This window comes from Bubalus kerabau, chromosome 1, assembly GCF_029407905.1.
Source record: "Bubalus kerabau isolate K-KA32 ecotype Philippines breed swamp buffalo chromosome 1, PCC_UOA_SB_1v2, whole genome shotgun sequence".
In the NCBI taxonomy this organism is placed as follows: Eukaryota; Metazoa; Chordata; class Mammalia; order Artiodactyla; family Bovidae; genus Bubalus; species Bubalus kerabau.
The window spans coordinates 220,933,274-220,949,828 of record NC_073624.1 but is presented as its reverse complement, the minus strand read 5'-3'; the positions used below and the strand labels follow the sequence as shown (position 1 = coordinate 220,949,828).

The 16,555-nt window shown below is 39.7% G+C and overlaps 2 protein-coding genes across 6 annotated transcripts in view; both read right to left on the bottom strand.

Moving 5' to 3' along the window:
* The window catches only part of PCDHB1 (protocadherin beta 1), a 61,418-nt gene extending 58,134 nt beyond the window's left edge, over positions 1–3,284 (bottom strand). For 2 of the 3 annotated variants that reach the window (XM_055555777.1, XM_055555782.1), the window contains exon 1: positions 3,097–3,284. The gene's annotated coding sequence lies outside the window, so the exon portion shown is untranslated. Of the gene's footprint in view, positions 1–1,699; positions 2,222–3,096 lie in introns of those variants that run through there. The other variant, XR_008705328.1, reaches the window with a different exon arrangement.
* A 4,117-nt stretch (positions 3,285–7,401) lies between these two features.
* The window catches only part of LOC129633768 (protocadherin alpha-C2), a 128,872-nt gene continuing 119,718 nt past the window's right edge, over positions 7,402–16,555 (bottom strand). For all 3 annotated transcript variants that reach the window (XM_055555707.1, XM_055555699.1, XM_055555691.1), the window contains exon 4: positions 7,402–10,124. In XM_055555707.1, coding sequence (XP_055411682.1) covers positions 9,814–10,124 — 311 coding nt within the window. In that variant the 3' untranslated portion in view covers positions 7,402–9,813. The remainder of the gene's footprint in view (positions 10,125–16,555) is intronic.

Below are 16,555 nucleotides of genomic sequence, written 5' to 3'. Positions count from 1 at the left end.
AAATTAGAAATGAAAATGGAGAAATCACAACAGACAACACAGAAATACAAAGGATCATAAGAGACTACTATCAGCAATTATATGCCAATAAAATGGACAACCTGGAAGAAATGGACAAATTCTTAGAAAAGTACAACTTTCCAAAACTGAACCAGGAAGAAATAGAAAATCTTAACAGGCCCATCACAAGCACAGAAATTGAAACTGTTATCAGAAATCTTCCAGCAAACAAAAGCCCAGGTGCAGACAGCTTCACAGCTGAATTCTACCAAAAATTTTGAGAAGAGCTAATGCCTATCTTACTCAAACTCTTCCAGAAAATTGCAGATGAAGGTAAACTTCCAAACTCATTCTATGAGGCCACCATCACCCTAATACCAAAACCAGACAAAGATGCCACAAAAAAAGAAAACTACAGGCCAATATCACTGATGAACATAGATGCAAAAATCCTTAACAAAATTCTAGCAAACAGAATCCAATAACATATTAAAAAAATCATACATCATGACCAAGTGGGCTTTATCCCAGGAATGCAAGGATTCTTTAACATCCACAAATCAATCAATGTAATATACCACATTAACAAATTGAATGATAAAAACCATATGATTATCTCAATAGATGCAGAGAAAGCCTTTGACAAAATTCAACATCAATTTATGATAAAAACCCTCCAGAAAGCAGGAATAGAAGGAACATACCTCAACATAATAAAAGCTATATATGACAAACCCACAGCAAACATTATCCTCAATGGTGAAAAATTGAAAGCATTTCCCCTAAAGTCAGGAACAAGACAAGGGTGCACACTCTCACCACTACTAGTCAACATAGTTTTGGAAGTTTTGGCCACAGCAATCAGAGCAGAAAAAGAAATAAAAGGAATCCAGACTGGAAAAGAAGTAGTAAAACTCTCACTGTTTGCAGATGACATGATCCTCTACATAGAAAACCCTAAAGACTCCACCAGAAAATTACTAGAGCTAATCAATGAATATGGTAAAGTTGCAGGATATAAAATTAACACATTGAAACTTCCCTTTAAAACCTCATCCTCTAGCCAGCAACTTGGAGATGATCTTAGGACATTAGTCCACCATAATCCCAGGTTGCTGGCTTCCCAAATAAAACAACTTCATCATTTCCACTAACACTTGTCTCTCAAGTATTGACCTTTCAAGATGAACAGTGAGCAGCTGAACTTGGGTTTGGTTACCAACCTCTTCCAGTTACACTAAAACCCATACAGAAAAGGCTCCAAGTCTGCTACTTGGGGAGTTAGTCAAACTTCTATCAATGTGCCCAGAGAACCAGGATCAATAACATGTGGGCTCCTTTTCAGAAAAATGGAAGACAAAATCTTGTGTGCTCTGGTTTGGCCTACAGTCACTATGAGGACTGAAGGGTGGAGTTCTGAAAGCAAGGCATTCAGCCCACTGTTCTGGATGATTTCAAAGCTCCTGATCTAGCAAGCCCTCTGGGACACAGGCCTAATGCACTACGTTCCTTCTATTGAATTGTCAAGTCTGCATTTATTACAGTAATTGTCCAGCACACAAATATATGGACTGAACATCGATTCTGAGCTCACACGTTGTAATCTACCTAATACATCTGCCAGGCCAAATAACACCATTAATTTTTCACTCTGTTTTGAAGCCAGACTTGCTGCTCAGATTCTTAAAGGCATCTCATATTCTGGTAAATAACTGACACCTGTTTCCTGCCAGTCTCAGCCATCAATAACCACTGTTGTGGCTGGGCCAGCCCTTATGGTACTTATTATGACTACAAGACACCCTCAGCAATAGTCACCAGGAAACCTTGAGGGGGAAAGGCTTAATACTTACAGATCCTGGAAATCACATAACTAGGGCCACAGTGAGAACAAGGGAAGAGAGAGAAAGCAAAAAACATATGTGCCCCTTAGCATTCTGATTTTATTGGAGTCAAAGGTGGGGGCCTAGGGTTTCTGAGCTTACTCTTTATTGGTAAATTTAAAACATAAGGAGGGAATTGAAAGCACAGAGGTGGAGGGGAAAACTAGGCCCAAACTGGTCAGTTATCAAAATTGACCAAGATCTCAAAATCGAGAGAGGTAGGGGGCAGTCTGTCTCTTTATCTAGTCAAGTGGCTGCTGCTGCATTTACTCAGGACAGGCATCTTTGAAATGGAGGCCCCTTTAAAGTGGATTGCAATCAAAGCTGAAGTCAGGCACCTGTCAGGGTTTATACCACAACGAAGTAAATCAGACCGGTCAAATCATCATCTTCTGATAGAAGAGATGGGGGAAAATTGCAACTTTATGGTAATCAAAGAAATACAGATTAAACAACAATATTTTGCTTATATTTTCAAAAAAACGAGGATGACTGATAACATTCAATGTTTAGCCAGGTGTAGAAATTCTTTTTATGTTAATTTTTTTAAACTTTTTTATTATTATTTTTTATACATGTTGTTGTTTAGTCACTAAGTTGAGTCTGACTTTTTACGACCCCATGGACTGTTGCCCACCAGGCTCCTCTGTCCATGGGATTTCTCAGGCAAGAATTCTGGAGTGGGTTGCCATTTGCTTCTCAGGGGATCTTCCCGACCCAGAGGCTGAACCTCCATCTCTTGTGTCTCCTGCACTGGCGGGCAGATTCTTTACCACTGAGCCACTAGGGAAGCCCCAGAAATTCTTATAAACTGTTGGTGGGAGTATACCGCAATTCTAAGAGCCAATTTTGTAAAATATATAAGAAGTTTCATGTGTATATTTTTTACTTAGTAATTCCACTTGTTGGAACTTGTCCTGAAGGAAAATTGGACAATATGCCAAATGTGGTAAAAGAATATTCATTAGAGCTCTGTTTACAGTAGTAAAACTGAAAAACCTTTAATATTAACAGACTGGTTAAATAAATTAGTGTAGTTATATCATAGAATATATGCAAATAACTTAAAAGATTTATATTTATGTGGGAAAAAGCAAGTTACAGAAAGACTAGTATGACCCTCTAAAATATACATACATATTTATGGGAAAAAAATGTATCTCTCACTCTGAGTGTTCCCTTCTGTGCAAAGGGAACCTAGTCGAAGTCTTACCTCTCTATACTCCTATATGCACGCTTCCTCGTCGAATTGCAGTGATTCATTTGATTGGCAATGTGGGGAAGTTAAAACTGACAGGAATCAAACTTGGGCCTGCTGATCAGTAAGCAGGAATGCCAACCTACAGGCACCAGGTTGTAGTGAAGGAAAGAACGATGCTCAGCAAAGACACTGAGCAGTTAATGGTCAAAAGACGGGTCTGGAAAGAGTTTTTAAAGGCAATTAAGGGAGGGGTGCCGCAGGGTGCATGGTCAGCTCGTGCACAGTTCTCTGATTGGGTGATGGTGAAGTTACAGGACCATGTCACAGGTGTTTACCATTATCAATCTTTGGTTCCAGCCAGCCTAGGGGCCAGTGGTCATCAGGCAGTTAACCTCTCCCATCTGGTGAGGGTTTCAGTAGCTGCACAATAACTCAGGAATGTGCATCCAACTGTTTTCTGTGTCCTTCTGGGGCAACAAAAAGATTCTGTGATGGCTATTTGGCTGATTTAGTGTTTAAATGGTTACCAGTACTCCTGACCCCACTGCTATTTTTTATTGTTACTATCTGTTCACATTCTTTCAATCATTAACTCTTGAGCCAGCCTCTTGTGACTCAGGGGAGGCCTGGGAAAGGAAAACTTTTTTACAAACAGGAGGCCGGTGGAGGACATGGTGGATCTGTCCTGAGAAGGCCCTGTAATGTCCAACTCAGATACAATACTTGACTCAACTGTGCCCCTTTTCTGCTTGGAATTGTGCTGCCTACTGGGAATACCATCTCATTTCTGCTCCTCCAGGTTGTCTCTCCTGCCTGATACTAGGAGGGAAACCCTGAATAATTCCGGAGTTCATTTAGCAGTCCCTACTCTGGCACCCACACTAATCAACATCCTCTAATTCATCTTTACATGAATCAGAGTAACATTTTTGCCTTCTATTCGTCTTATTTATAAGTTTATTCATTACTCTGGACAAGGAAGAAAGCCACTGTTTATCAGGTACTTTCAAGCACCAATATGCATTGAAAAAAGCGTGGAAGAACAGACTTCAAACTCCTTAATGGTGCTCTCTGTAGATACTTTACTTCCTAAATTCTTGGCTTCTGCATATTTTATTTTAAAAATATATGTATATATAATTGTGTTCTATTTTCAGAACCAATAAAATCAGTATTACTGTTTCTACTTTGATTAAAAAGAGGAATAAAACATATAAGGATGATATACTACTCTATGTGAAATAAGCTTTCTATAAGCTTCCCAGGTGACTCAGTGGTAAAGAATCCACCTGCAACGCAGGAGACACAGGTAGAGTCAGGTTCGATCCCTGCCCTGGAGAAGGAATTGGCAACCTACTCCAGTATTCTTGCCTGGGAAATCCTGTGGACAGAGGAGCATGGCGGGCTACAGTTCATGGGGTTGCAAAAGGGTTGGACATGATTTAGCGACTAAACACCAACAAAAGTGAAATAAACATGGCCTCCCTAAACTATACTACTTATGACTATGAAGAATATAATGAAATAGATAATGTTATTCACTCCTGGTGGCCTCTGGTCTTTCAGTCCATGGTAATAAAATAATGACTTTGCTTTGTCATTGACTAGCTGTGTGACTTTTTCAAAGAGTCATTTCCCTTCTTCAATTTTCTAATTTATTAAATAAGTTCCCTTTAGGCTCTAAGATGCTATACACTGATGTTTAGTATATATTTGGATAATTAATGTCAGCTGTTAGCAAGCTATTAAAATTGTGTCTAAGTGTCTGACTCTTCTTTATGGGGAACTCTTTCCCATCCATAACCCACTGGCCCATGGCTGATGGGTCCAAGAGTGGCCACCTGACTGAAGGTGATCCAATCAAGTTTTCTCACCATGAAGAATTTACAAAGGGGATTTAGAAAGAGAAGGTAGGTTTTTGTGGACCACTAGAATCAAGGGCAAATAAATTTAGAAGCTATGGAAATGAAAAGAAGAAAAAACTGGCCTGTAGAGATAAGGAAGAATAAAACAGACTATGAAAAATAATTAAAGATAAAGTTAAAAAAATTTTTTTTTTAATATTTCTTCTGGCTTTCTAGTCTCTGGTCCCATCTGGAGGCCCAGCTGCCTTCCTATTCTTAGTTTCAGTGAGGCAAACTTGTAGCCTTATACTAGACAGTCCTTTTTATCTTAAGTTATTAATAGATAGAGCTAGTCTTTTTAACCTGCAATCAAAGAATCTTTCCTACAATGTACATCTAACCAGCAGAAACAGACTTGATCTTTAGCCTCTTGGCCCTAGAATCCCAAATTTATGCAAAGAAACTAAAATTACTATCAGATTTAAACTCAGTCTATAAAAACCCACCTCCCTGTCCTACAAGCAACCCTAGGCTTGATCCAGTACTGCTCATTCCAGCTGTACTGTGTGCTCAGTCGCTCAGTCATGTCCGACTCTTTGCAACCCTCTGGACTGTAGCCCACCAGGCTCCTCTGTCCATGGGGATTCTCCAAGCAAGAATACTAGAGTGGATTGCCATGCCCTCCTCCAGGGGATCTTCCCGACCCAGGGACTGAACCCACATCTCTTAATGTCTTCTGCATTGGCAGGTGGGTTCTTTACCAATAGCTTCATGTGGGTAGCCCCCATCCCAGTTATAGCTCCCTAACAAGCCCAACATCAATGTTTCAAAACTGGTGCAGGGGACAGAATTTTCCACCCAGAATGCATCTCTTTGGCATGAGGATTAATTTAGGCTGATTATTTTTAAGAAACTGAAGACTCGGGAAGTCTCTCTTTTTACTTCCCACTTAGCTGCCTAAAGAATTTAGATATAACAACATTGTAAACCAACTACACTTCAATTAAAAAAAAAAAAGATAAAGGGCCTGTTTGCAGAATAGTGCTGTCATCAGACATATGCAAAGAAAAACTAGGGGGAAATTGGGCAGGGCCTAGATAGAGATTTCTAGATAGAGATTAGAGTCCATTCTGTGTCCCATTGTGTGGGACATTCTGTGTCCCATTGTCTCTGCAGGCCCAGCAAATATTTGTTTACCAAACGTTTGCTTTTCTATCTCCATGTGAATTGCCTTCCTCTCCTTTAAAGTCCCAAACCACTACCCCCAACATCCTCTTTTGTCTTTAGCCGAAGATGGTATTTAAGGTGAGGGTTCTGGGCATTTTAGTGAGTTACTCAGTTTTCCTGGGTCTCTCCCACATAGACCTGTTATTAAACTTCCGTTTGACTTTCTCCTGTTGATCAGTCTCATGTCGATTTTGCTCTTCGATCAGCCAGAAGAATGTAGAAGGATAAAGGAAAATTTCTTCCTCCTGGACACATGCATCTCAATCTACAATTGGAAGAAGAAAAGTCTTGGGGTGAAATGGAGCTCCTAGGAAATGATTTTGGATAAGTAAATGAAAACAAATCTTTCTCACCTCTGTCTTTCTTGTGAACGTCTATTCTGTTTTTCATCAGTCACCTATATAAATAGAGCCATAATCGACTGCTCAGTGCTAAAAATAAGTGTATGTTCAGATAGAGGACTGCAGTTATTGCAGGAGTCGTGTAATAGTCATAAAAGCCTTCCCCATTTCCTCTTTGGGATACACCTAGACCAGGTTTTATAAAGTTCAGCAACTGAATTTATCATTGCATATAAGTGCTATTTGTTGTTTCTAGTAGCAAAAATCTGGATATAACCCAACTGTCCATTAATAGAGAAAAAAATGAGTACATTATGACATTATGATCTGGCTATCATATGGGATTTGTACAGGAATTAAAAAGAATGACTTAAAGAGTTGACCTGGAGGAATCTCCATGTTATTGTCAGTTATTTTTTTTTTAAAGCACATGCTCATAAAATTTTAACTACAGAAGGAAAATATCATCTATTTGTTACAAAACATGTACTATGAGCCTACCTATTACACGGGCTGGCATACACCTGTACTCAATAAAAGTTAATTTCTTGGGGGCATTATTTGATTTCCCAATTGTGGAGAGATGCAAGGGCTAAACAAAATATGAACTAGATGACTGGAGGGCTCTAGTGATTAAAATTGGTTTGTTGGAATTCTTATTAGAGAAGACTGAAATGGTGTACTGGGATGTGACCCAGAAATCTCCTGGCTGCCTGTTCTGGTGATACTGTGGAATTTGATTCTTGATTCCATTGGGTGTCGTGCCTTAGTAATGAACATAATAGCCAGGGAGACAGCCAGAGAGTGATACAGTAAGTTTCACACTGCAACCTTCTTCAATAATAATAGGTAATGATAATCAGTGTTCTATTTGCTCCTACTTTTATACTTAGAAATGACCACCATTTCTTTCATACCACCATTTTCCATTTATTAGCAATACAGAGGAAATACCAATAGCACCAGTCAAAAATGAATCCACATGATGTGTTTTATCCTTACAGCTGTAATAACTAGTAACTAACATGGATTGGAAAGCACTTTGCAAATGTAAAAAGTGCTGTACACATACATTATAATTATCATCATTAATAAATTAGCCCGATTCTCCTAGTATTCAAAAGGCACGTAAGGTCAGATACATGGGTTTCAGTGGGGCAAAATGATCACAACCTACAATGTAGCAATGATTCACATGTGTTAGCAAGAAGTTTTACCCCATGCAATCCTGCAGAGCTGAAGTTACACACCCTTCAAAAAATGGGAGAATGAAGCTAAAAGTAGACAAAACAGGTTTTTGGTTTTTTTTTAGATTTAATGCTTTTGCTTTAATAACAGACTCCTACCTCTTTTATGTTAACTTTTAAAAGCTAATATAGTTCATCAAACTTCTTAAACCGTACATTTAAACAAAATTAAAATTTCTTATTTAAGGTTGGCAGTAAATTTTATTATTTTCTATGAGCTGATATTCCAGGTATTGTTAGAATTTCAAAGCATTCTGCAACTTCAAAGAGGTCAAATTGGTAAATTTTGTGCTTGCACACACCCTCAGGGAATATCTTCAGTATGTATTCCAGAATTGTTACTAGAAAAAAACAGCTTTATCCATTCCCTTGCCAGCCAGAGTCTTGGCAAGAGATGGCACTTGGCTGACCACAAATAAAATTCCTTGAATCACCAGTATCTTGATTTAAGAAAGAAATTTTACTGTGTCTTTCATACACAAAAGCTGATTAACAATGGTTAAAAAAACACTACTCCACTTTTTTCACAGGTGTACAAAAGGAAATATAATGGAATTACATTCAACAATAAAGCTTAAAGTTCACTCTAGGTAATAGTTGCAATAACATTCACATACACAAGCACAGAGTAAATATATTTCAGGAGTCTTATAATAGCATACAGCATACATATGGGAGATTGAGTTCAGGTAATATCATAGGTGTTAGCAAGATTAGCAATTCAGAGTGTTATAGAAAAGGAAAACTAAACCAAAGAGAAGGTGTTGGCTAGCACTCCAAGACAAATCACAGAATTCGAGGATTGAAAAGTCTGCTCACTGTTATGTACGAGAAAACAATATTTTTCTTCAATTTCTGGGTCTTGATAGAGTTGTCTAGAGAAGGTTGTGTATTCAAAGTGCACATAATTGTTTTTTAGAAAAGAGAGAGAGAGAGAGAAAGATCCTTTTATTTAGTAATTAATACATGCAAGAGGCAGCCCCAGAGTGACCTGAAAGAGTAAAGCTGTGATTGGCAGGTGGCCGGTATAATACAGATGTTTCAGGCAATTCTCTTAAAGCACTTCTGTAGCAGCAATGATCATTTAAATGGCTGTAGACGGAATTCTCTTTCGAGGATAGTTTAGGGGAGTTGTATTAATCATATTTCTCTTTAAAGATTTATAGTTATAGATTTGCTCTTTTTTAAATAAATCTATCAAACAACAAACAGCATAAAGTGAGGTGTTGGGGTTTTCTTTTGCTTTTGCATATGTGTTGTTGGAAAAGGATCTGACCTTTTCATAACATTGTGTGCAAAAGAATTTTTAATAAAGTGAGCACAAGGACATATACAGGAAACACATCAGATCTGCTTCTGTTGCCCTGGTTGGCCCCCCATGGAACACTGAACTACAGGCTTGTAGGTAAAAATGCAGGTTTTAGGTATAATGACATCACAGCCAAGAGACTTAGGGATTCCCAAAGCCTTGTCAGTGGAGGGAATTTTGTCTGCTAGAGGGTGGCCACCACCTCTTGAGTTGTAAAGATTTAGAAAGTCTGGTCCTTTTTCATTTCATCCTTCCCATTGTTGATTTGCCTTTGTTTCCCAACCCTCCTAGTCTAACCTGGCCCATCCCAGCCAACATCTGACACTCACCTATCCCCGGTGGCCACACATACCCAGTAGCCACAGACACTCAAGCTGCTCAATCTCAAAACCTTTCAGCCTGCCCTGCAAGTGTCATCAAGACAGGATCCCCGGAGCACAGGGCAGAGAGTCCAACCTCTCACTGGCGGGGCTGGGAAGCCTCTCCTTTGCGGCGGAGGAGAAAGGAAACTTGGGTCTGCTTTTTAGGTTCTGCAAACAAGCCAGAGTGGAGAGAAAGAGTTAACACCAGACTTAGCAAAGCTTTTAAGACAAAAACCTGTTAAATGTGATCTAGACAGACACAGGGAACTTTCTGCAGATTTCTGAGGTCTATAAGAGAGGGTCTGTGTGGACAGGAGAAAGGAGTAGGGAGTTGCTACATGGGAGAGATCTGCCATTATTACAAAAATTGGCTAAGTGGCTTGTTTCCATTAGATGACCTCACTGGTCACTGTTGTCAGTCGTGCTGTTCCCTTTCTCTTTTTTCTCCTGGGTCTTGTTACCCTTCTTCTTTTTCTTCTTTTTCTTGGTCTCCTCCTTTTTGCCGAAGGTTATGAAGTCACTTTTGTCAATTTGGCTGTTAGTAGGCTCCTGCCGGATGGAGATGATTGCAGGAGATCCTGGGATAATGAATTTGTCTGGCAACTCACCGGGACCAGATTGTTTGGGGTTGCCTGGTCCATATTTAAAGGTCCAGCTGTTGCTGTTGACACCAGCCCCGACTGGAGGGGACACCTCTCCTGCCTCTGGTTCTGCAAGACAAAACACTGCAAGTCAGTCACAGAGTCAACATATGTCTTCCATGTGCCACACTGAACACAGGAGAGGCTGCACAGACAGGCACAGCACCCATGAAATCATGGGTTATTTCTTCAAGCCTAGGGCAAGGCCAGTGTTTGGAAACAAGCAGGAAGGCAGATTTTTTTCACCACTGGGTCCATAAATCTAAGTTTCTAATAACATATTTTTGGTTCTTTGTGAAGAATTCCCTAAAGAATATCTGGTTGTGATTATCCTGCCTGGGAGTGGGGCAAGAAATGTACTGGGTTAAAGTAGAATATGCAATAAAATACCCAGGAATAAATTTAACCAAGAAGACGGATTCATTTTGATATTTGGCAAATCTAATACAGTTATGTAAAGTTTAAAAATAAAATAAAATTTAAAATTTAAAAAAAAAAAAAAAAAAGATGAAAGACTGATATACCGGAAACTTTACAACATTTATGAAATAAGTTGAAGAAGACAGAAACAAGTGGAAAGATATTCCATGCTCATGGATTAGAAAAATTAATATTGCTAAAATGCCCATACTACTCAAAGCAATCTATAGATTCAAAGCAATTCTTATCAAAATTCCAATGGCATTTTTCACAGAAATAGAACAAACAATCCTAAGATTTGTATGGAACCACAAAAGAACCCAGTAGCCAAATTCTTTGTCTTTGTTTGTTTGTATTGTATTGTTTGTTTGTATTCTTTTTGCATTGCATGGCATGCAGAATCTTAGTTCCCTGACCACAGATCAAATTCATGCCCCCCTGCAGTAGAAGTGCAGAGTCTTAACCACTGGACTGCCAGGGAAGTCCCAGCCAAAGCATTCTTGAGAAAAAAGAACAAAGCTGGAGGCATGAAGCTTCTAAACTATATTATGAAGCTAATTAATCAAAACAGTATGACATAAAAAGACACATAGATAAATGGAAGAGAATACAGAGCCCAAAAATAAACTCAGGCAAAAATGGTCAATTAATGACAAACAAGCCAAGAATATACAATGGGAAAAGAACAGCATCTTCAATATGATGCTGGAAAAAATGAACAGCCACATACAAAAGAATGAAACTGGGCCTCTATCTTACACCATATACAAAAATTAACTCAAAATGGATTACAAATTTGAACATAAGACCTGAAACCATAAAACTCCTAGAAGAAAACATAAACAGTAAGCTTTTTTACCATCAGTCTTAACAATGATTTTTTTGAATCTGATAACAAAAGTAAAAACAAATTATATTACATCAAACTAAATAACTTCTGCACAAAGAAGGAAGCCAACAAAATGATAAAGGCAACCTATGGAATGGGAGAAAAAAATTGCAAATTCTACATCTGATAAGGGGTTAGTATCTAAAATATATAAAGCAGTCATAGAATTCAATATCAAAATAATCCCAAACTATCTGATTAAAAAGTGGAAAGATGATCTAAATAGACATTTTTCCAAAGAAAACATACACATGGCCAGCAGGTACATGAAAAGGTGCCCAATGTCACTACTCATCAGAGAATTACAAATCAAAACCACAACAAGCTATTACCTCACACCTGTTAGAATGGCTGTTACCAAAAAAAAAAAAAAAAAAAAAACAAACCTAGAAATAGCAAGTGTCGGTGAGGGTATGGAGAAAACAGATCCCTTGGGCACTGTTGGTGGGAGTGTAAATTGGTATAGTCACTATGGAAAAGAATATGGAGGTTCCTCAAAAAATTAAAAATAGAGCCAGCATATGATCCAGCAATTCTACTTCTGGGTATGTATCTGAAGAAAGCATAGACACTATCTTGAAAAGATATATGTACCCCATGTTCACTGCAGCATTATTTACAGTAGGTAAGATATGGAAGCAATTTAAGTATCTACTGGTTCATGAATAAAGAAAATGTGATGGATATAAAGTTCAGCCATAAAAAAGAATGACATCCTAACCTTTTTGACAACATGAATGGACCTCAAGGGCATTATGCTAAGTGAAATAAATCAATACTTAAATATTTGACAAAATAACACAGAGAAAGACAAATACATATGATCTCACATAAACGGCATATAAAAAAAAAACAAAGCAACTAGCTTATAGATACAGAAAACAGACTGGTGGTTGCTAGAGGTGGGGTGTAGTGGCGATGGTGAGGGTGCCGAAAGGTACAAACTTACAGTTATGGTATAAGTTATAGTATAAGTTAGTCGTGGGGATGTGATGTACAGTAACTATAGTCACTAACACTGTATTGCATATTTGAAAGCTGCTGAAAGATGTTCTCATCATAATAAAAATGTTAAAAGTTAAAAGCTGTTAAAAGTTCTCATCATAATAAAAATGTTTTTGGAACTATGTGTACTGACAGAGGTTAACCAGTCTTATTGTGATCATTTTCCTACATATACAGGTAGTAATCCATATTGTATACCTGAAATTGATACAATATTATGTGTCAATTATATCTCAATTAAAAATAAAAGATATATATGGGTGCTGTGCTTAGTCACTCAGTCATGTCCGACTTTTTGTGACCCCATGGACTGTAGCCTGCCAAGCTCCTCTGTCCATGGATATTCTCCAGGCAAGAATACTGGAGTGGGCTGCCATGCCCTCCTCCAGGGGATCTTCCCAACCCAGGGATTGAACCCAGGTCTCCCACATTGCAGGTGGATTCTTTACCAACTGAGCCATCAGGGAAGCCCCAAAGTATTATAGGACTGAGAGGCAAAAATCATTAATCACACTTGAGAAATTCAAACAAGATTCCAGAAGAGAAGTGAAATTTGTGCTGATATTTAAGGAAAAAGATTATGTATCCACAGGGGTTCCCAATGCAAGAATTTCCCAAGAGTCTTCTAGTGGAAGACACACCTAAACTACACCAAAGACATCTAGAAGAGTAGAAGTCAGAGCTGGGGAAGAAGAGTAATGGTCTGTCTGGGCAAAGTGATCCCAAGGGCCATGACACTGGAACTCTTTGGCATCACAGAAGGCTCATGTATCTGACACTGCTCCTTTGGAGGAGCCATGAACCACCAGACAAATGGTTTATGTTTGACTGTAGTTTGGGATTCTCTACGTGTGCTGTCTCCATCTCCCTACCTCCCATCACTTGTCAATCTCCTCTAATTTGGCATCCTTGAGCACTGCTTTTCTAACACTGCTCACAGCAAGCTCACTAATTGTATTATTTCCAAAGCCAGTGATCACATTTTAGTCACATCTTATTGAACTTCTCAGCAGCATTAGTTTCAAACCTTCTTGAAACATTTATTTATTTATTGGCCATGCTGCATGGCATCCAGGATCTCTGTTCCTTGACCAGGGTTCAAACCCGTGTCCCCTGCATTGGGAACACAGAGACCTAACCACTTTCCCACCAGGGCAGTCCTGAAAGACTTACGTTTAATGAGTTGTGGCTCAGAGGTTAAAGCGTCTGCTTGCAATGTGGGAGACCCAGGTTCGATCCCTGGGTCGGGAAGATCCCCTGGAGAAGGAAATGGCAACCCACTCCAGTACTCTTGCCTGGAGAATCCCATGGAGGGAGGAGCCTGGTAGGCTACAGTCCATGGGGTCGCAAAGAGTCGGACGCAACTGAGCGACTTCACTCACTCAGTAAAACTATTCTCCTGACCCTTCTCTCAGGCTGTTAGTTTCCTCACAAGATACTGTTCATCTAATACGCTGAAGCTTCCTTGGGTTTGGCCCTAGACTTTTTCTTTCTCTTCACTCTCTCCTTTTGGGATCTCAGCCTGTCCATGGGTATACACACCATCTAAATATGCTGATGAGATACAAATTTAAAGTCCACAGGTCTCTCCAATCTCATGTATCCAACTGCCTGTCTGGTATCTCCTCTTGGCAGTCTCATAGGCATCTCAAACAGAAGCAATCTGAAATAAAACTCATGATTCTTCTCCTCTGTTCCCTTCTAAATCTCTCATCTCAGTCGAAGATACTCCATTCACTCCAATGCTCAAGGCAGAAATTCCAGAGTCATTATTCATTTGTCTCTATTCTTCATTCTACATTTATAATATACCAACACTTGTCATTTCGGCCTCCTAATTGTAACCAGTGTCCTCTTCTCCCCAACTTCACTGCTGCTACCTTTTTTCAAGATACCACTACTCTATCTTGCTTGTGAATTACAACAATTACAGCCTCTTCCTTGCTCAAACTGCTTCTACTTCTGCCTCTCTCTAACCTTCCATACAGCCCGAGTTACCTTTATTCCTTTAAGTCTTTCTCCCTTTTAAAAGTACTGAAGTATAATATACACACAGTAAAATCCTTTAAAAATAGAAATTATTTTATATCATTCCCCTTACCTAAAATTATTTGAATGTTTTCTATTGCCTTGAGAAAAAAAAAAATCAAACTCCTTAACATGGTATATAAGGCCCTTCAATAACCTGTTATTTTTTAATTCTCCAATTTCATCTACAAGTCTCCTTCTTACCACTATCTTCCAGCCACAAAAGTTTTCTTTAAATTCCTTAATACCCCTTGGGATTGTTATTGCCTCAAGGCCTGTACCCATATGGTCTCCTTTTGCCTGAATGATCTCCCCTTCATGCTTAGACTCTCATTCTTCAAGTCTGCGCTTAATTGGAACCTCTTCAGACAGGCACTCTACAGTCATCCTAGCCAAGCAGCACCTCCCTTCACCTCTATCTCTATCACTGTAAAGTCCAGAGAAGCAGAAAATATATCTGTTTTATTCACCAATGTGTAGCCAGTGTCTGGCACAATTCCTGTCCCATAACAGGTAGTTGATAAACACTTGCTAGATGGATGAAGGAAAGGACTGATGTGAGAAATGGAAGTGGTGCCAGTTCCTCAGGAGCTCAAACAACTTCCCTCTGCCACACTTTGGAGTCCCTAAAGACAATCAGGAAATGCATATGAAGTGCCGAGGCTGTCTCCAATGTAAGAGCCCAAAAAATGGAATCACACACAGGCAATATACAAGGCACAGCTCTCAGGGCTAGAAGGGCAGGGTAAGGATACTGCAGATTTAGTCCAAATACCAGCAGACAGTAGGCAAAGGGGATAGAAGAGTTTCTTCTCTCCCATAAACTCCTGTGCTTCACCATGCTTCCCTGACAGAGCTGACAATATAGCTCTTTGGAAGAGGGCATGTGTGTGTGCAAAGTCACTTCAGTTGTGTCCGACTCTTTGCCACCCCATGGACTGCAGCCCACCAGACTCCTCTGTCCATGGGACTGTCCAGGCAAGAATATTTTAGTGGGCTGCCATTTCCTCCTTCAGGGGATCTTTCTGGCCCAGGGATTGAACTTGTGTCTCTTATACTGGCAAGCAGGCTCTTTACCACTACTGCACCTGGGAAGCCCGTTGGACAGAGAGCAATAGATATTTTGTCCCCAAGACTGATTTCTTTGATTCACCTAAGATAATCAGATCTGCAATTGCGCTCACCCAGAATCTGCCTGTTGACCTTTCAATTACAGGCCTATCTCTGAGAGACTGAGACCAAAGTGGGAAATGTATTTAAAAGCCCCTGACTTGGTGTCTAAGAGAACTGGGTTTCAACACCACTCCACAGTCCTTCAATTGCTCTCAAAGCCTAGGATGGAAATTTTTTCTGACCACAGCCAGGACCCTGCATGAGGCCTTCAGGATGGTCATCTGGAGAAGCCAAGCTCAGAGATATTTTTATCTTGTAGAGTTAAGGGACCTGAAAGACCATGCCTATTGGCAGAGACAGCTCCTCATAGCCGGACTGCTAAGAGTTAATGAGCTTCTTTTATATGTCACTGAGCTTCTGCGCCTGTGCTGGGAGTCTTGGTTGGGTCTGACTCAGCCTCCACACTAAGACGCAATCAGAGAACCATTCAGGTACATCCTCCCCATATTCAGCTTCTGCAGAGCAGAACAGGATCTGGTTTCTCCAGCGTCTCCCGGATCCTTGTACTCAACCTATTCAGGCCAATGTATGCGCAAACATCTCTGAGGGTTCGTTTGGATTAAATAACAGCTTAAAGGATCTGACAAACAACTTTTACTGACCTCTTCATTTGAGTCCCTTTTGACCAAGAGCACTGAAACCCTTGGCTGACTTTGTTTATAAAATACTGTGACTTTGGGGGCAGAATCAAGGAGATACTTGAGGAGAGTATCTCATGAGACAGATGAGAAAGGAAGATAAGTAAAAGATGAGAAAGGAAAACATACCTTTTCTGCCCCTAACCCCAGCCCAGGGCGAGTCCCAGGTCAGTCAAAGGAATGCTTCCTCTTTCTGTACTGTCTCCCTTCCCCTTCCTGGGACCTCCCACAGGTCCCCTCCCCTCTGCTCCCAGGGACCCAGCACACTGGCTAACAAAGACAAGACTGAGACAAGCCACAACCCAAATTAATGGATCTACTAGAGTCTTAAAATTTTTAAAGAGATG